Source organism: Rhinolophus sinicus, chromosome 12 (assembly GCF_057876585.1).
Source record: "Rhinolophus sinicus isolate RSI-liver-muscle chromosome 12, RSI-T2T, whole genome shotgun sequence".
Lineage (NCBI taxonomy): Eukaryota > Metazoa > Chordata > Mammalia > Chiroptera > Rhinolophidae > Rhinolophus > Rhinolophus sinicus.
The window spans coordinates 53,049,716-53,068,971 of record NC_142512.1 but is presented as its reverse complement, the minus strand read 5'-3'; the positions used below and the strand labels follow the sequence as shown (position 1 = coordinate 53,068,971).

Here is a 19,256-nt window from a genome sequence, read left to right as displayed (position 1 = left end):
CTCCACACTTTGTCATCTTCCTCTATTACGCAGTCAGCTGTAATTGTGGACACCCTGGGCCCATGTTTCTGGGTCTCTCAAATCTCCCTGCTTCATCCGAGAACTGGCATGTGGACCAGATGATTTAAAGGACAAGACAAATGCTCTCCAATTAAAATACAAGGTGGTATAAAAGGTATAGAGAGGCAAGCACTTCAAACCCAGCTTATTCTGAGATCTGTCCTTATACAAAAGCTTCAGGCTGGTTAGCTCAGTTGGTTAGAGCGTAGTGCTAATAACACCAAGGTTGCCGGTTCAATCCCCCACATGAGCCACTGAGCTGCGCCCTCCTTAAAAAAGATTGGTTCATTGTTTTTAAAAAATTACTTGTATACATAATGTACCAAAAGTGGAAAACAAAACCCCCCCAAAAAAACATTGCCAGTTCAATTCTCACATGGGCCAGTGAGCTGCGCCCTCCACAACCAAATTGAAAACAATGACACGACCTGGAGCTGAGTTGAGCTCCCCACAACTAGATTGAACATGACTTGGAGATGACGGGTCCTGGAAAAAAACTCACTGTTACCCAATATTCCCCAATTGAAAAAAAAATTCATTGGGTCCCCATCACATCCACAAGAGGGAAGGAGAACAGAACCGGGATTGGCCAGCAAGGAGCACCCTAGTCCCACAGACAGGCCTCACCTACTGCTGCTTCGCTCCCAGCCAGGGACCTCTGCCGCAGCCTAACCAATGTCAGGGTGAGGAAACAGGCTCCGAGCTGACCAGCTAGACTAGAAATTGACACTCTCACACTCATTTCCTCAATCATTCCTCAGCTTTCCCCAACAGCGGACTCCACTGGGGCTGTCCCTACCTGGCTCTTTGTCATGCAGGGTCTCTGGTCCCGCTCCCCGCACCAAAATGCAGGATATGGTGAGGCCAAAAAGGAACACCAACAGAGCCGTATATGGGGGAGTCATACCACTATCGTCTCACTGGTGGCTGGGTTGGAGACACAGGAAGCAGGAGCCACACAATCCACAATCTGCCGTCCACTTCTCTGCTAACCAATCCCTTGCTAACTGCAATCTGCGCTTGCTAGCTCTCCCACGGCAGTTATATCAGTGGCCAATGGCTAACTGGTTACAGCTGATGGCCTACTAGCCACAGCTGATGGCCATCTACTATACCCGAGCCAGCACCTTCCCACGTGAGGCTGAGAGCCTGGAAACTGCTCTCTGGGCCTCTGTCCCCACACTCCTTGCAAGCACGGCCTCTTGCTTGGTGTCAGGCATTAGGGCTGGGGTCTGTGCAGCAGTTGGAAAGCAGGCCCCTGACGTGTCACCTTCAGGCAGGGCAGAGGGTGTTCATGGTCCCGTCAAGTGTGCCATCGGGTCAGCAGGAAACTCGGGCTTGCCCTTCAGTTTCTGCAGGATGGGGCCAGCCAGTGTTTGGGAGCACCAGCCAGGGGCCAGAGATCAGAGCCTTAAGCCTACAACCAACCTCGTCTGCCACAGACAAGGGTGAGGTGCTCGGTTTTCACCACGTCCTTGTGCAGCGGTGGTATTACTGACTGTGGTGTGGTCCACCGGGCATGAAAGCCTTGGTGTCCTGCCCTGGGCATCTGGTCCCCAGCCATACCTCCCTGTCATGCAGGGAGTCACGTGGGGTCTCTGGTCCCACTCCCCACATAAGAATGCAGGACACAATGAGGCCAAAAAGGAACACCCATGGAGCCATAGATAGGGGAGTCATACCACTATAGTCTCACTGGCAGCTGGGTTGCAGACACAGGAAGCAGGAGCCACACGATCTGCAACCTGCTGTCCACTTCTCTGCAATCCGCTCTTGCTAGCTCAGCCACCATCTTCTTGCTAGGCCCCCGATTTGCTGCTAGCGTAGCCATGGCAGTTATATTAGTGGCCAATGGTTCACTGGTTACAGCTGACGGCCAACTAGCCACAGCTGATGGCCATCCAATCACAGTTGATGGCCATTTACTACCTGAGCCAGCACCTTTCCACGTGAGGCCGAGAGCCTGAAAACTGCACTCCTGGCTCTGTTCCCACACTCCCCATTCCTTGGGTTGGGAACACTTCCCAGTCACCTCACCGAGCCAGCCACCTGGCCCACTTCCCTTAGCCCACCCCAGGCACTGATCTGCGACCACAGCAGAGCTGGCTGCACCTTGCCTGGGACCCACAGCTTCTTCCCCCACTCCCATGGTGGTCTCACCTGCCCCGTCTGGGCATTCCTCAGGGATGTCACCAAGCTGGGCCACTCCATACAACTGGACCTGGGTTCTGGCCAGCAAATTTGGCACAAACAGTTAGGCTCCTGGTTGCTTTCTGGAGGGTACGGCTAGAGGAAGGAAGGAGGAAGGAAGGGAGAGGGGAAGGACCAATCCCCAGCCCAGATTGCTAACCCAAATCCAGCGGCACCCCCAGGGAGAAGGCTAAGTGCCATTTGGGGCCAGGTGGCTCTTTTTGGCTCCCTGACCCTTTCGTCAGCAGGTCAGCAGGTCTGGGGGAATGAGCAAGGCTGAGGGCAAAGGTGCAGCTGGGATGGCTTCAATTTATAAACAGAGAGTCTGTGCTGAGAGGAGGGGCCAGAGGCCATGTCTTCCCTCTCGTGGGGCGCCTGCTCCCTGTGGTCCGGCTGACTGCCCAGCGGCCCCTGGCAGTGAGGGATCCCTCCCTGACACCACCATGGCTCCAAGCAGAGTCATAGGACTTCTATGTGATGTGCCCCCAGCCCTCATCTGAGCACCATGCCCGGTGTCGGGCAGGACGAGGATTGTTGGTCAGGCACATCCCGGAGCCGCACCTCTTAGCCTTCTGCCCTGAGCAAAGGACCTTTCACCCCACCCCCACCTACCCGATTGCTCTTCTCCATGGAGGAGGCTAAGATGTTCTGCAGTGACCCCCTTACCAGGGAAGCAAGAGGAGGGGGCTGCAGTGAGGCTGTGGCTCCTGGAGGGGCTATAATGCCACACATGACCTGGAAAGGGGTGCAGAGGGGCACCGTTGGTCAGATGCCAGGGTCTGGGGCCTTCTCTCTTGTTCAGGAAGCTGCAGTTCTGGGAATATACACAGTGAAATGGTGGTGAGCAGAAAGGGAGAAGTCCATCTCAGACACACAGTACCAGTAACAAGGTTCTGGGAAGAGGCCAGTGGCTTAGGGCAGGTGGCCTTTTGCTGAGGGGTATGTGAGTGACTGCGCACGTCCCCATGGAGGTGGTGCCTGGGCTCTAATAACCCCTACTCCCTTCCCACCCCTTCTGTTGGACACATTGGGCCCCAGGACCTTTCCCATAAGCTCCTAATCTCCTAGCGCAGAGCCAAGAGTGTCAGCAGAGAGGACAGTAGGCGGTCGGGTCCAAGGCCCAGGTATCACGGAGCTGAGGGTCCTCCTGCAGCCCATAGTCCTCTCCCTCCCAGCACCCTGTCTTTGGCCAGTCTCAGTCCTGTTGCTCAATCTCAGTGGCCTGGTGGCCTGGGCCAGCTGCAGTGCCCAGTGGAGGTGCAGGAAGAGATAGCCGCAGCCCTGAGCTGACAGCTGCGTCTTGTAGATCTGGATTTGCTCCCTGGCCATTGAGAGGGTGGTCGTCAGCCTAGAGGGCAGAAACATCAGGGACATGGTGGGGGAACCAAATAAAGACATGCCCTGCAGCTGATCCCTCTTAGCAGGGGCATCTGAGGCCAGGGAGGGACAAAAAAACTCCTGGTGTTCCAAAGGCAAGGCCTGAATCTTGCCCGCCTCTGGAGTTTTGCCTGGCACATGGCAGAGGCTCCAGACATGTTTGCTGACCAACCCGAATGGTCCTGGCAGCCCCACAGCACAGCTGGCTGGATCTGCTGGCACAGGTGGCCAGTCCCGTTCCCAAGAGCTTTGGTTACTGGCCTGGCTTCCAAACTGGGAGTGTTCCACGTAGGAAGTGGGGCTGTCCCTCCTGTTCTTTATTAAGAGGCTGAGCTTTAGATCTTAACGCTTTTAGTAAGCAGAGGCTGCAGTGGGTCAGGGTGCTCGTGGGGAAAGGGTGGTGGCTGAGAGAATGGGCTGAGGGGTCAGACAGACCCAGGTTCAAGGCCCAGCTCTGCCACTCAGATGAGTTTCTTAACCCATATGGGCTTCATTTCCTCATCTGTAAAATGCGGATAAAAACAGTGCCTACCCAATAGGCTGGTAAGGATTCAATGAAGTAATCTGCGTAAAGTCTGGTGATCTTTAAAGTATTTGACAACAGAAGTCAGAGGCCAATCGGAACAGACTCTGGTAGTAAACAATTAGCACTGTCCCACGGGCTGTGTATCAGCCTGGAACCAGGGTTGCCACAAACTCCAGATTAGTATTATCAACACCTCATAAACTGTTACCATTAATATTCCAGAAAGGTAAAGGGGGCCCAAATTAGGATATAGGTTAACCCTCTGGCAACGACAACAAAAAGAACCTCCCAGAATGGGTGAGAGGGTGGGTCATTTGCTGAGAGCAAACACTTTCAGAGACCATGTCTGCAGATATTTGCTTGGGAGATGGAGCCCCAAGTGCCATTAGGGAACCAGATCCTGATTGCAATGGCGAAGCCAGAGCTGCATGGAGCACGCAGACCTCCATCATCTGAAGGAAGACCAAATGTAACAGGGAGGGCCCAAGGGCTAAGGATTGGGTGCAGAGGCAGGCACAGACTCTGGGAGAGAAGAGGTGCTTCTGGAGTGCTTGTCAATGGTGGGCCAGGTCGAACTATGGCCTGGACAAAGGCGCCTTGGTGACCTCTAGGCCTACCGATGCTACCGGGCACCTGGCTGGCATGGGTGATATTCCCAACATTGGATGATTTGGCCCTGTGGGGGATATTACTGGGAATGCTATCATGATGTCTCAGTCCCGTGTGACAGGTGGCTCTGGCAGTGCTGATACAAGTGAGTTTTTCAGCCGGCAGAACAGAGGACAGATCTTAGGGTGTAGTGTCCCCATTAAGGTGCCACCTCCTCCCAATCCTGTGACATCTGGCCAGGAAATGGGAGGAAGAGTCAAAGGTTAAGGTAGGCTTTCTTCTGAACAAACTTCATGTAATATGCTACATGGGATTAAAAAACTGAGCCTACCTCAGTGTAAACACATCTCCCAGATAAAATCAATGTTTCAGAGTCCATCTTGAACAAACGGGAGCACTTCCCTTTTAGATCAAATAAATCCAGGTTCTCCAAGAACAACTGAAATGATACAAAGAATGAATATGGGTCAAATGGATGTGCTTTCAATCAAAATTAAACAATGGAGATAAAAAAAACACTTGTGTGAGCTTTTCAGCAGTCAGGATTCCTCCTCTCTCACCCAGAAAGCTCTTTACTTCTCCGTGCCAACATTTGTCAAGGTTGGAGGGGCCAGAGTGTGTCTGCCTCCCAACCACAGCGTGAGTGCCTGAAGCTTTTATGTGTCTGGCCAATTGCATTCAGGAGAGTCCAGTAATGTCTGTTGAATTTATGGATGACTGATAATGATAGCAAAATTTATTCTGTGCTTACTAAGTGCCAGGTACTGGGCTGGGAGCTCAACGTGGATGATCTCATTTAGTTCCTTTTATAAGTCTAGCCCCATTTCACAGGTGAGAAACCGAGGCTCAGAGAGGTCCAGTCATCTGCCTGAGATCACACATTAGTAAGGGCAGAGATTTGGGCTCAGGAATGTGCAGCCATCACCACAGTCAATCTTAGAGCATTTTCCTCACCACAAAGAGAACTGATATCCTTAGCTATCACCCTCTTATTCCTCTGCCATTTTCCATTCCCTTCAGCCCTAAGCAAACCCTGCTGGGGCCAACAGCCCAACCTACCTTAGCAACTGCGTAGGTCCTATCAGGAGGGGCTGGGCCCACTGCTGTCCATTGCCACCCTCCTTCAGTCCTGCATTGCTACTGCATTACTAGGAGCTGTGACAGCGCGTCCACCCTAGGAGCCGGTAGAAAGCGACTCCCTGGTCACCACCAAATTTGGCTTTATCGCTATTTATACTGAGTGCCAGTCCACTCTCTTAGAGGGGCTGGTGACCTCTCACAGTTGAAGGACTCTAGGACCTAGGAGATTTCTTTGGACACTCAGGTTAACTGGACGCCAGGGTGGTCGCTCTGGCTGTGGGTGGATGGCTGGCTGGTGGGTGTGGGCACAGAGAGGGGCACAGGGCCAGAAAGGGCAGCTCAGACCTCCCAGTCCGGCCAATACCGCTCAGGGCTCTACCCACTCCAGTGGGCGCCCAGCGGCCTTTCCCAAAGTCCGCCACCTGGCTCGCGCCCCGCGCCCGGCAGCAGGACGCGGACCCAGACAGCGGGCGGGGCCAGCCGGGCCGGGGCGGGGGCGCGCACGGACGGCCCGGGCAGGGCGGCGAGTGCAGGAATGCACGCCACCCGCCGCAGCCCCGCCCCGAGCATCCCGCGCCGACCCGGCTGCGCCAGCGGAGCTGCAGGGCGAGAGTCATGGCCGCTTCGAGACAACCCCAGGTCGGGGAGCTGCTGGCCGAGGCCCGGAGGGCCTTCCGGGAGGAGTTCGGGGCCGAGCCGGAGCTGGCGGTGTCAGCGCCGGGCCGCGTCAACCTCATCGGGGAGCACACGGACTACAACCAGGGCCTGGTGCTGCCCATGGTGAGGCGCTGGGAGGGACCCCAAGCCTCTCCTGGGGCCCCGGCCACCCCGCCGGAAGGGCAGGCCTGAGGGGCGCGGGGAAGTGCCTTGTTTTCGCGTGGACTCTTGGGCAGGCCGCACCGAACTTCAACTCCCGCGGAGTTTGGGGGACAAGCACGTGGGAGAGACCCTGGGACGGGGCATTACCCACATAGGAAGGGAGGAAGCAGGAATCCTCGAGGAAGTGGGCTGGGAGGGGGTGTGCCTACACCTCTTGGTTCAAGCCCGCCCTCGCCCTCGGTGGATTGCTGATCCTGGCTAGCAACCTGGAAACCATCTCAAAATGTTCCCCCTCTCCCTCTCCCGCCCGCGTGCAGCATGCGGAAGGAGGCACTTGGGGCCCAGACCTCCGTGAGGCCCCACAGACTCCAGGAGAATGAGCCCTAAGTTTCCTCGCTCAGCCCGTTGAATTTACAGAGGGGGAAACTGGGGCCCAGAGGGGGCAAGTGATCTGCTCAAGGTCACACAGCTTGTCAGCTGGTGCTTGGTTGGGCTGCAACTTGAGTCAGGCCTCCCAGCTCTCAACCTGGGGTTCTTTCCATCCCACCGTGCAACTTGGCAAGTGAGTGGATCCGGCTCGCCCCACATTGGGAAGGCATTAGATGGAACCTCTCTGATTCTGTTTTCTTTTTGACTCACTCTCTCCCGTGTCCTACAGCTGGGAGCCCATGCTCAGGGCAGAGTCCAGGTCTGCACTCTCTGCACTGGTCCCGCCCCTGAAAACCCAGGGGGCAGGGCCTTAGCCCCCAAGGCCAGCTCAGCACTCAGGCTCTGTCCTGAGACACTCTCATTCCTTTCCTGTTGAACCTGGAGGTCACCCTCCTGTCTGTCCCAGGCCCCACATTCTTCAGAACTTTAGTATTGGAGGGGACTCCTCCATCTCTTAGCTGGTGGAAGCTTTGCATACTCCTTGTCTCCTGCCAGGCTCTGGAGCTGGTGACTGTGCTAGTGGGCAGCCCCCGGGCAGATGGCCTTGTTTCCCTCCTCACCACCTCTGAGGACGCTGACGAGCCCCGGCGGCTGCAGTTCCCATTGCCCACAGCCCAGCGGTCACTGGAGCCTGGGACCCCCCGCTGGGCCAACTATGTCAAGGGTGTGATTCAACACTACCCAGGTATGGGGCCTGGCCTGGGTCAAGTTCCTGCTGGTGCCAGGAGCACCACCTGTCAGCCAGTAAGCCCCTTAGCTCATCTAATCCACTGTGGGGTAGGGTAGAGCATCTCCGTCGTACAGATGAAGAAACTGATGCCCTGAGAGGCTCTAGAACTTGCCCTGGGTTGCCCATTACATGATTGGAGGAGCCAGAATTGAAACCCTAACCTGTTGGCTTCCAGAGCCCTAAACCAGGAGGAGAATTAGGAAGACTATGTCCCAGGAACCTCAGGATAGAAGGATGGAGGGCGGTGGGCCCCTTTGCCCAGCAGGTTGGTGGCCTTTGATAATTGAGACCTATTCTTGGAGGCAGCCACCAGACAGTTGCTTCCCTTCATACCAAAATATGTGCCCTTCCTGTGCCCATCTTTCCATACAGCCCAACTTACGATCACCCATTGTTTCCCCTGCAGCTGCCCCCCTCCCTGGCTTCAGTGCAGTTGTGGTCAGCTCTGTGCCCTTGGGGGGTGGGCTGTCCAGTTCGGCAGCCCTGGAAGTGGCCACGTACACCTTCCTGCAGCAGCTCTGCCCAGGTACCTCCTAAATCCCAGCGCTCAACCCAACCCTCCTTCCCTGAGGTCTCCTGTGATCAGAGCTTCTTCCTCTGTCGTGGCTTCGGGAGGGGGTGGGGAATCTCCCTGGAGTGTTGTTGGAGCTACTGTTGCTCCCACCCACACAGCCCTTGTGCCCCCTCCTGGGCCCCAACCTCCCCATCTCACCCTGTGCCACAGACTCGGGGGCAATAGCCGCCCGGGCCCAGGTATGTCAGCGGGCCGAACACAGTTTCGCAGGGGTGCCCTGTGGCATCATGGACCAGCTCATCGCACTGCTGGCGCAGAAGGACTGTGCACTACTCATTGATTGCAGGTTAGGGGCTCCCCTTGTACACTCCTGCTGATAATCAGGAGCTTCTGGGGAGCATGCCCACTGCCGGGCATGACAAGCAGACACTTGGCCTTGTCATCAACCCATTCCAACTCCATATCAGGTCCCTAGAGACAAGCTTGGTGCCACTGTCGGACCCCAAGCTGGCTGTGCTTATCACCAACTCCAATGTCCGCCACTCACTGGGCTCCAGCGAGTACCCCGTACGGCGACGCCAGTGCGAAGAAGTGGCCCGGGCGCTGGGCAAGGAGAGCCTTCGGGAGGTGCAGATGGAAGAGCTGGAGGGTGAGAGCTGGCTGGGTGTGCCCTTTCTTGGAGGTAGTTGGGCACCCTGCAGGGGCTGCCAGGGCCTCATCTCCAGAGACCTCTGCCAAGCTCTGCCCACTCGCCCAAACACTATAACCTACGGCTCCAACCTCAGCAGGGCTGCTTGAAATCTTAATATTGCATGTTCTAATAAGAAGTACATTTCCACTGTACTTCTGGAAAATATAGAAAAGTACAAAGAAGAAAATAATAAACTACAAGGCCACTACCCAGAGATAGCTACCGTTAGCATTTTAGCACAGTCCCAGGGTTTACTTACATCTGTATTTTCAACGTTGAGTATATACAATATTGTCACCTGCCTTTTTTTTTTTTAACTTAACATTCTCCTATGCCATGAAAGACCCATCAACATAACTTTTAAAAGTTATGTAGTATTTCAGCATATGGGTGCGTGGTAATTTACTTTCTGATAATCACACCTAACACTGATGAACGTTTTATACATAAGTCTTTGTCTGCTTTCTCTTATTCTGTTCTTGGGATTTTTAGTAGGATTTGAGTGAAAAGATACTTGTGTTTTTAAGGTTCCTGCTACACATGGTCAGGAAGGTAGTCTGTTTAGCAGTTTGAAAGTCATATAAATATTAATGAATGTAATTCTCTAACAGCTCTATAGAGCAGAATACTAGTATTTTTTTTTTTATGGGGAGTCTGCAGCTAGTGGTGGTGCTGACACTTGAACCCAGGCCCCAGAAGCCCACAATCTTGACCCCCAGACCATGCTGCTGCTGTTGGGAGTTGTGCCCTCCCTGGCAGTGTGGGTGTGCCCATTTCAGGGACACTGGCCAGCCCCAGGGGACCATCTTGTCCTCCTTGGTGAACTGTCACATTCAGACCAGCCCTGCCTGCAATCTGCAGGTGACCTTGGCCGAGGTTTCAGCATTTGAACACTTGCCATCCCTCCTCTCTACCTCAGTCCTTCCATGGCACTGCTGGGGGTGGGGCTCCCTCTGCCTCAGGAGCGGTGCTCCCACCTGCCTTCTCCGAGCAGCCCCCACACACTTACACCTTCCCTCCTTCCTGGCCTTTGCCTGGCTCTTCCCCTTCTACTTTGAAACATGGTTCTTCCCTCCTTAAATGGATTCTCCTGTCCATTGCAATTGGAAGATTCTCCTCCCAGTCTTGGAAGAGTACTAATCTTATTGCTCTCACTTCCTCATCTCCACTCATTTCTTAGTCCCTTGAATCTGCCTGTCCCTCTCCTATGGGGGCCATAACTCCCAGGGGTTCTATGGATGGCATCCCCTCCTCGTCAGTGGCCAGATCTGCTCATTCACGGTCCTCCTGTTTCTCTGCCTGTGTCTTCCCCAGGTTTTGTCCTCAGTGCACAGCACCTGCCACCAGTGCTCCACTAAGGACTCAGATTTGAGGCTGCAGCCCCTTCCCCCCACCCCCGTTTCCACCTGGGGTCCAGGAGCCTTCTCCTGGCCCACACTAGAACCCATCTCTTGGCTTTCCCTTGTTTGTTATTTCCTCACCCTTATCACCTCGGAGTCTTCACTGTTCCCCCTCCCACTCTTGTCTCTGACCTCTGTCTCCTCCTTTCCTTTCTTTGGTCTCTGTTTAACAGCTGAAGGCTGGGCTCCTCGCACCCACCTCTCCCAGCCTGGGCCCTCTGCCCAAGGCCCTCACTTGTCTGACAGAGCTCAGCTCTGTCCCTCCCAAACCTCTGTGACACACGGAGTCAAGTAGCAAGGTGCCCTGGTGCTCAGGGCTGCAGTTTGCCCATTCCCCTCAACGTTAGCTGGTGGGGCAGCCTGGTTCTTGGAATGCCCTGAGCCCTGCCTCCTGACCTTGGCCTGGGCTCTTTCCTTCCCCCACTCTGGAGCCCCAGCCCTTGGAGGCTCCATGGTTCCAGCATAAACGATTTCTTCACCCTCCTGTTGTGTGGTGGCCTCCTAAAGGCAGCATTGTGTCCCACTCACCTTGGAAATCAAGAGTCTGGGGCTTCAACTGCTGGTTATTGAGCACCCCCCTGTATGCCAGGCGCCCTGCTAGGAGCTCTACAGGTGTTAGCGCACTTGGTCCTTATGGCACTTTGAATGAGGTGGGTGTCCCACTTGACAAAGAGGGGAGGTGCTGAAAGTTTAGTCACCAGCCCAAGGTTCTACCTACAGCTTTGTCAGAGGCAGGTCTCTGACTGGAGGCTCCCCCATGTCCCTCCCCCCCAGCCTCCCATCCCAAGGGCCACCACCTTGGAGCCATGGTGCGCCATCCCTGCAGGGACACAGAGGCGGGGTGATGGCAGGTCTGCTGACTCCTTTATTCTCCAGCTGGCAGAGAGCTAGTGAGCAAGGAGGGGTTCAGGCGGGCACGGCACGTCGTAGGAGAGATCCGGCGCACGGCCCAGGCGGCGGCTGCCCTGAGCCGGGGAGACTACAGAGCCTTTGGCCGCCTCATGGTGGAGAGTCACCACTCGCTCAGGTGAGGCCCCCTGGACCAGGGCACCTCAGGCACAGGCTGTCCCCAGGGCCAGGCGGGGCTGGTTCCACGCTCACCATTCCTGTCTCCTCTGCAGGGATGACTATGAGGTGAGCTGCCCTGAGCTGGACCAGCTGGTGGAGGCTGCGCTATCTGCACCCGGGGTTTATGGCAGCCGCATGACGGGTGGCGGCTTTGGTGGCTGCACAGTGACCCTGCTGGAGGCCTCCACTGCTTCTCAAGCCATGCAGCACATACAGGTGGGCGACTGCCAGAGCCTGGGGGAGTGGGAGGAACGTTCCCAGGGCCCTGCAGTGCTCAGATGCCACCCGCCTCTCCCCAGGCGCAGTACAGTGGTACTGCCACCTTCTACCTCTCCCAGGCAGCTGACGGTGCCAAGGTGCTACACTTGTGAGGTGCTTCCCTCGGACGCACATGGCAGGCACAGGGGCTGCCAGGCACCAAGTCAGGAAGCTCCACGCCTCGGGCGCCTGCCCTCCATCTCTGGGTGTTCAATAAACTTGTGCCTTGGGTCACTGATCGCTGCCTGCCCCTAGTGGGGGTGTCAGAACCACTTCCCTGCTCTGAGCAGGCCCCAGAATGGACAGGGCAGAGCCAAGTGGTAGCGAAATAGTTTATTAAGTGCAGAACTAAGCTGGGTCCTTGCTATGCTGGTCCTAGCTCTTTGGTTACAGATAGGCTTCAGCGGGATGGGGGAACAGCCAGAAGGGCCTTCTGGGACCTCTGCCCACTTCATGACTCACAGAGGACACCCACTCCCTGCCTTGTGGCCAGAGGCGCTGGCCTTGTGACCAGTATGTGGGTGGGCGGGGCCACCAAGGGTCTAAGGACGGTGTAGCTGAGGCAGCACCAGGGAGGGGAGGTGGGGTGGGGATGCAGGTTCCAGGACACAGCCCGGCAGGCATGGGGGCTCAGGTCTGGAAGAACTGTTGGTCCACCTGGGTGTTGAGGGTCCCACTGGTGGTCAGTGTGTGGCTCATAAACTCCTGGGTCACGTGCCGGGTGAGGGAGCCACCTGCTTCCAGACGCTGGGATCCTAGGGTGAGTCCATCTACAGAGGAAGAGGTGTTGAAGAACCCGGCCCCACTTCCCCTGTTAGCTCTGCTCCCCTGGGAGAGCCAGGAGACCCCGCCCAGCAACTCACCTATCAGGAAGGGCTCGGTGGTGTGCGTGGTGGTGACGCTGCTATACTCGCCTGACAGTGGGTGCTGTAAGAGCCCAAGGTGGCTACCCACCTGTGGGAAGTGGCCTGGAGTGGGCAGAGGAGCCAGTCAGGGGATGGTGCCAGGAGAAGGTGTGACCAGAGAAGGGGTGGGGGTGAAGCAGGGGCCAGGCACCTTACCTCTATCCTGGGACTCAATGGTAATGATACCCTCACGCTCCGGCCCGAAGCCTTGGGTGGTCTTGGCCTGCACCTTGAACTTGTAGGGAATGTTCTCGCTGAGGCCTGGCACCATCAGCCGGCTCTCAGGGCTGTCACCATCCACCAGGAACGTGGTGGCTGGCTCTGGGCAGAGAAGATGCCTTTAGCCGCTGTGGCTCCCTCTCTGACCCTCCCCTGGCCACCCCTGACCCTGTGGCAGGTGGCACCTCCTCCGTGGACCATCTCACAGGTCACCAGGTAGCCCAGGATATCCCCATCAGGCCTGCGTGGCCGCTCCCAACTCAGCTGCAGCGAATCCGGGCTCAGGGCAGTGAACACCAGTGGGCCTGGGGCACTGGGTGTGCTCAGAGTGAAGGCGGAGCCTACGGGCAGCACAGAGGAGTATCAGTGGGGGAGTGGGGGGGTTTGGGGGACAGCCATAGGGGCTGGGGGAGGCAACTCACCTGGTAGGGGGCAGAGTGGGCTCTGGGGGTGCACCTGTGATTCAATGGTGATGACACCCTCTCGCTCTGGACCCCAGCCTTCCTGGCTCTGCGCCCGCACACGGAACACGTAGGAATGGTTGGGTAGCAGGTCTTCCACCACCATTGAAGTCTGGCTGGGGTTGGGGATGTTGAACCGATGTACCTCTCCTAGAGTGGGGATAGGGACAGCATCATTCCTGCCCCTGCCTGCCCCTGCTCTTTCCCCAGGCTGCCACCAAGACCTGGTCATCACCCACCCAAGATTAGCTGTGGTTTAGGGTCAGCCCAGTATGATATAGTTGGTTGTTTAGGTTGTACACTGCACAAGGGATGAGTGGAGCCTGAAACCCCACCTATGTTCTATGTTCTGGCCATTTATGGGCCCAGGTCATGCCACTGCGAGTGTGTGTACCTAGAGAAGTGCCACTTGCCAATTCCCACAAAGGCATCTCCTAGGACAGCAGAGGCCCTGGGTTCCTAGGCCAGTGAGGCCTTGTTAGGCAAAATCCAGCAGCGGGAATGACCTGGACAGAGGCCCAGGAGATGGATGAGGACTCAGGAGAGAGAAGGCAATGCAGGGCAGGGGGGGCATGGGAGTGAGACCCTCCCAGAGAGGCCGAGTGGGGGGCATTAGTGTTCAAGGGACTTGGGTGGATTCTTCACACAGCTGGGTGCCCCTGCGTGCCACAAGTGGGGCCAGGCCTTGCCGGGTTGCATTCCTACAGCCTGCCTGCAGCTGTGTCTCACCGCCATTCAGCAGCTGGTACTCCACGCTGTAGCCTTGCAGCGCCTGCTCACACTGCGGCTCCTGCCAGCTCACTTTCAGAGATGTGGGCCCCAAGGCTGAGAACACCAGGCGGGTGGGTGTGTTGGGCACACCTGCAGCCAAGCGGGAGCCTGGAGAAAGGAGGGGCACAGTCAGCCCAAGTCAGGGGTCCCTGGGCAGGAGTCCTAGTTCTATGCCTGACCTCCCTCAGACGTCACATCTACACTGACTACCAGTGGAGCAGCTCACTCAACCTGCAACACCCTGGCCAGGCCACCCAGAACCCCCCGCACATCCTCAGAGTAGGTATGGGCCCTGCCTGTGCCAAGAGAGGGCAAGCACCATGAGTCAGCCAGTGCCCCACCCCTTCTCAGCTGGCCTGGCCCCTCCTGCCCCAACCCCAGCCCAACACCCCTGGAAAGGCAGAGGCTGCATTAGGCATCAGCGCTGATGTGGATGGAATGGAAGGGAAGGCGGTGGTTGTGGGCAGTGGCTGCGATGGGTGATAGATGACAGATGGAGCAGGACAGCTGTGGAGACACTTGATGGCCACCCTGTACTACCTGGGCCCCAAGAGGGCGCTGCTGGCTGCCCAGCCAGTATTATAGAGTCTCGTGAGTCTCTGGAGGGGGGAAACCCCTTCATCTGAGCCCGACTCCAGGACCCCAGGGCCCAGGACAGCGGAAGCCTGCTCCTCCCGTCTTCCCAGATGGGAGGGAGGCCTAGGGTGGGACAAAATAGGAATTGAGGGAGCAGGAAATGTGTGTGTTGGGAGGCTGGGCAGGGGGGACGGCAGGCCAGCAGCCCGAGCCTCCAGGAGCTGGAAGAGAGGAAGGGTCAGCGGGAGAGGCAGAGTGGGCAGTGGGTACTCACTGTGGGAGGAGAGGGAGGTGAGAGTGGAGTAGTCCCTGGGCAGCGTGCCCGAGTGTTCTGTGCGGGTCAGCGAGTGGTAGTCCCGTGTGAGGGTGGAGGACGTGCTCAGCACTCGGTGGGCCAGGTGCGGGCTCAGGTGGGTGCCATAGGCTGCGTTGGCTGTGGTCATCCTGTGTAGGGAGTTGGCGCTGCCCGGGAAAGCAAAGTCCATCCGCCCGTTTACCAAGTGCTCTGTAGGGGAGAGCAGGGTTACCTGGACAGGCCAGTACCAGACCTGGAGCCCCTCGGGGCGGGCAAGCTGTGGCCCTGGGAATTCTGGGATTTCCTACCCTCTAGGGGCTGTGGCATAAATGCAACCAGCCTCCCTCAGCCCACCAGAGACAGGCCCAACGCCCCTAGAGGAGTCCAAGGGGCCACACAGGCCTCTGCAGCTCACATCCTCTGGCCTGGCAGCCACTATGTACAGTTCAAATACCTCTCACCCCAGCTGGAGACTCACTGCTCTTGCAGTCAGTCCTGCCTTTGGGAGAGCCCAATTGCCTGCCCTCAGGTCCCCTGAGGCCTTTGAGGGGTCTCCTTGGGTAGCAGGGCCTGCCAGCTAGACACAACAGACTCACGAAGTTGTATGTGCCCAGCCGGGCAGGCATCATAATGGAGGTTACTGCCCCCAGGGGCAGCCCTGCTTTGGGGAGAGATCAATCGCCTGCCCTAGAGGTCCCTTGGCTCCGGTGGTCTGCCTCCGCACCACTGTGCGTCCTCTGGCCAGGCAGGGGGCCTTAATGAGCAGCCTGGTCACAGTGAGCTCAGGCTGGGACCCTGGGGCAGCAAACGAGTGAGCCTAGGTGGGTGCGGGGTCAGGGCGCGCCGGTCTGGGCCGGTCACCTCCGGGGGGTCCGGGCGTAGCACCTCGGGCCAGGTCGCCTCCCTCCCCCACTGCTACCCCCGCGCCCCCGTCAGCGCTGTCCTCCGGGGGCCCGCGGGTCGGCTCGGTGGCATCGGAGGAGCGCCCGCTGCTGGCCGACAGGCGCGGGATGAGCTCCGGGGGCAGCCGCCACGTGATGCGCCGTAGGTCCAGCTCCTCCCCCAAAAGAGGCTCGAACTTCCAGCCGCTGCCTTGGGAACAACGAAGGGCGCATTGGCACCGCCGGTGGCTGCGGGCGGCTGCGGGCGGGGCCCGGCGGGGCGGAGGCCGGCGGCACCACGACGTGAGCCGTCCTTGGGCTGAGATCCAGGTGGGGGGGCGGAAAGGAGTGCACTGCAGGGACGGGGCACCCGGCGACAGGCGAGACCCTCAGCCTGCGCACAGAAGAGCCCCCCAGTTGAGCCAGTGCAGCCTGAAGGACAGCTGGTGAGGAAAGATTCCTGGAGCAGCCGGGAGACCAGGTGTAGCCCTGGCTCTATCACCAGCTGTGAGGGCTCCCTGCTCTGAGCCTCAGTTTCCCGTCTGTGTAATGGAGAAAGTGAGCTCTCCCGTGCCTGCCGCCCAGGGACAGTTCCAGAAGCCAGAGTGCATCACAGGTGATGTGCATAGCAGCTGAGCTGGGGCACCTGAGTCATACCAGCCGCTCTTTACCTCAGACCCTCAAACTCCTCAAGACCCTTGGACTTGGGTTCCTTAAGCCCAAGCTCAGCCCTGTGAGGGCAGGTGTGTGTTCACCATGGCCTAAGGCATAGACGAGGATGGAAAAAAAAAAACACAGAACCCGGAAGATTTTTCACTCGTGGCATTGTGTGACTGGCATCCATTTTACAGATCAGAAAACAGGCAGAGCCAGTGAGCAATTCCTCTGAATTCCCACAGTGGAGCTAACACTGAGTAGCTGGGAGTCCCATGCAAGCACTCTTTGCAGGGAGGGGGCCTGGAGCGGCAGAGTCGCCTCATGCCCGGAGTCTCGGAGGCAGGAGGAACGGCCAGTGGCTGCTCGGGGGCTCCTGGGCCATGCCTGCCTCCTCCCTCGTAGCCCTGCCCCTGGGAGGCAGCCTGAGGATCCTGACCCCAGGGCACAGCTGCTGAGCCATCCGGTCAAAGGCTGTCTCCACATGGCTCATGGACATGAGCCTGTGCACGCGTGCACGAACCTGTGAGCCATATGCCCCCAGCACATGTCTGTCTCCCTGTCCTCATGCACAGATATGCCCATGATTGCATGTGTGCCTTGTAGGCTTTGTTCCCTGTGTATCCAGAACCAGCACAGTGTCTGGGGCTGGGAGGGGACTTTTAGTCTTTACCTTCATGCCCAGTGGTCACTGGCCCCTTTGTTCTCTCTGGACACCAGTGACAGCCCCCTCCCTACCCAGGACCCACACCTGCCTCTTGGGGATCCAAACCCACTCACCTGTGTCGTCAGAGACGCTAGGCCTCTGGCTGCCAGCTGGGGAGCGCAGAACGTCATCACTGTACATGAGGAAGCTTTCGTAGTCTCCCCCACTCTGGGCGTCCACAATGGGGATGTCCGGGATGATGGGGACTGCAGGGGTGGGCGGGGGTGAGCCAGGGCCCCAGCCTCATCCTCCTGTCCTCCCTGTCTGCCCCGAGCCTCCCCCGCCCACCACTCACTGGACATGGGCCGCTTGGGCTGGGTGGCCAGGTTGATGATGGCCTCCCTCTCGGGCCCCCAGCCTGCCCCGTTGCGCGCCTTCACTGTGTAGCGGTACGGCTGGGACTCCCGCAGGTTCTCAATGAGCAGCATTCGCCTCTTGGGGCCATCCACCAGCACCTTCTTCATGTGCCCGATAGGTCCTGGGGCAAAGAGAGTGCTTCAGAGCAGTGATCCAGGTTCTGGCCTGGTCCCAGCCCTGCCTCCAACTTAGGACTGCCGCTCAGCCCCTGAATGGCACCTAGGGGGGTCGGGGGAGCAAGGCAGGGAGTGAGCAGCTATTGAAATCCTGCGGCCTGCCAAGCCCTGAGAACCTGGGCGTGACTGGTGAAGAGAAGTGTCACCAACTCTCCAAAGGGCTCATTGCTAAGTTAAGTGGCAGAGCCAGGACTAGACTCAGTGTCACCTCTACTGATTGGTAAATGGTCCTGTGTCTAAGATGCCTCTGGGAGAGGCTTGCTCCAGTGGCGAGGGCACTCTCGTGGCCTATGCTTCACTGTCCACAACCAAACTCAGATGTTCTGTTGAGAAAGTGAAGGTGGAGACATGAGAACACCCATCTAGCTGTCCTGTGGTCACATGGCAAAGCACAGGGGAGCTGTATTTCAGGAAAGGCCGAGGCTTGTGAGCGCTAAGGGTGTCAGGGCAGAGTGGAGGTGATGCAGGAGGGCCACCGGGTCACATTAGCAAAGAGTGAAGGCCAAGCAGCTCTTTTCCACTCACACCTAGGAGGGTGGACACACAGCCCTGGGAGGAAGGAGGAAGATACCCCCAGCTGCTCTGAGCGGTTTACAGTCCCTAGGCCCAGATATGATGAGATGGGCTTTGCCATATTGAAAGACTCCTAGGAGACCAGGAAATGTCCCAGTTTCCAAAGAGATCCAAAGGAGGGTTCTGGAAAATGACACCTGATAAGCTTGATGTCCACCCCCCAAAAACGACTGTGCTCAAAAGAATTGGTGATGGAGGTCTGTCAGCCTGGGGGGGGTGGTCTCTTACTGCGAGATGGGGGCTGCCTTTAGCCTGCCCCCTACCATCTCTGTGATCTAGTGGGAGAAGGGAAGAGGACACCACAGTGTTGCTGCCCTCGGGCCAGGAAAGCTGAAGTCACGGTTCAAACCATCAGGGATAAACTTTCATCGGGATATGTGTCACTCCTGGGATTAAAGGTAGGGTCACAGATGTCCCAATAGTGGCCCATGCATAGACCAGGTGATGTAAAGTCGGAATGAGCCAAGGACGTGATGTAGCCGCTGAGAATGTTGTGCTTGCTTTGCCTGGCTAGTAAAAAGCCCTCTGCCCTGCTGGACCACCTGGGGGTGCTGAGCCTGACCCGCTTAGGGGCCATAGGTTGTATGAGGGTGGTGAGCTCTCCATCCTGGGACTAAGCAAGCAGAGGTGAGGGTGCGAGGAGGAGGTTCCTGCACCAGGTAAGAAGGGACCAACTTCCTCCCAATACTTTCTCATCTTGACAATTGGCAGGGGCCACCTACCCTGCCCTCCCTTCCAGGACTGGGGAGAAATAACAATTCTGCCAGGTGCTCTGGTCTAAGGCTGCCGGAGAAAACATGGCATGAAATGTACTAAAAAAAAGTGTTTATCTGAAATTCAGAGTGTCCTCTGCTTTGGTTAAATTGGCAACTCTACTCTGGCTCTAAGAGAACAGTGTAACAATGAGCCACTCTGGTTACCTGTATGGGAA

The 19,256-nt window shown here is 57.4% G+C and overlaps 2 protein-coding genes across 7 annotated transcripts in view; one reads left to right on the top strand and one right to left on the bottom strand.

Annotated features, from left to right (window-relative positions):
* The first annotated feature begins 6,344 nt into the window (after positions 1 to 6,344).
* On the top strand, positions 6,345 to 11,989 carry GALK1 (galactokinase 1). Of its 2 annotated transcripts, none has more exons than XM_019745599.3 (8): positions 6,345 to 6,622; positions 7,586 to 7,775; positions 8,227 to 8,346; positions 8,545 to 8,680; positions 8,802 to 8,983; positions 11,302 to 11,452; positions 11,547 to 11,709; positions 11,832 to 11,989. In XM_019745599.3, exons 1-8 carry the CDS (start codon positions 6,458 to 6,460, stop codon positions 11,862 to 11,864), a joined length of 1,140 nt encoding a protein of 379 aa, XP_019601158.1. In that variant the 5' UTR covers positions 6,345 to 6,457; the 3' UTR covers positions 11,865 to 11,989. The 2 variants fall into 2 exon arrangements, with proteins under 2 accessions (XP_019601158.1, XP_019601157.3); XM_019745598.3 differs by having other exon boundaries at positions 6,346 to 6,622; positions 11,793 to 11,989.
* Positions 11,990 to 12,069: 80 nt separating this feature from the next.
* ITGB4 (integrin subunit beta 4) overlaps positions 12,070 to 19,256 on the bottom strand; it is a 28,590-nt gene continuing 21,403 nt past the window's right edge. For 2 of the 5 annotated variants that reach the window (XM_019745594.3, XM_074319411.2), the window contains exons 31-41: positions 17,515 to 17,697; positions 17,294 to 17,425; positions 15,840 to 16,070; positions 14,958 to 15,188; positions 14,648 to 14,806; positions 14,066 to 14,215; positions 13,298 to 13,486; positions 13,061 to 13,216; positions 12,813 to 12,977; positions 12,615 to 12,719; positions 12,236 to 12,521 (exon numbers count right to left, since the gene is read on the bottom strand). In XM_019745594.3, coding sequence (XP_019601153.3) covers positions 12,382 to 12,521; positions 12,615 to 12,719; positions 12,813 to 12,977; positions 13,061 to 13,216; positions 13,298 to 13,486; positions 14,066 to 14,215; positions 14,648 to 14,806; positions 14,958 to 15,188; positions 15,840 to 16,070; positions 17,294 to 17,425; positions 17,515 to 17,697 — 1,841 coding nt within the window. In that variant the 3' untranslated portion in view covers positions 12,236 to 12,381. Of the gene's footprint in view, positions 12,522 to 12,614; positions 12,720 to 12,812; positions 12,978 to 13,060; positions 13,217 to 13,297; positions 13,487 to 14,065; positions 14,216 to 14,647; positions 14,807 to 14,957; positions 15,189 to 15,839; positions 16,071 to 17,293; positions 17,426 to 17,514; positions 17,698 to 19,256 lie in introns of all 5 variants that reach the window. The other 3 variants (XM_019745596.3, XM_019745595.3, XM_019745597.3) reach the window with 3 other exon arrangements.

Excerpts from the sequence above, each read along its gene's own strand:
- GALK1 (XM_019745598.3), top strand. The coding sequence starts at position 6,458 with ATGGCCGCTTCGAGACAACCCCAGGTCGGGGAGCTGCTGGCCGAGGCC. Across the intron at positions 8,681-8,801 it reads GCACTACTCATTGATTGCAG|GTCCCTAGAGACAAGCTTGG; the intron begins GTTAGGGGCTCC and ends ACTCCATATCAG. Across the intron at positions 8,984-11,301 it reads GCAGATGGAAGAGCTGGAGG|CTGGCAGAGAGCTAGTGAGC; the intron begins GTGAGAGCTGGC and ends TTTATTCTCCAG.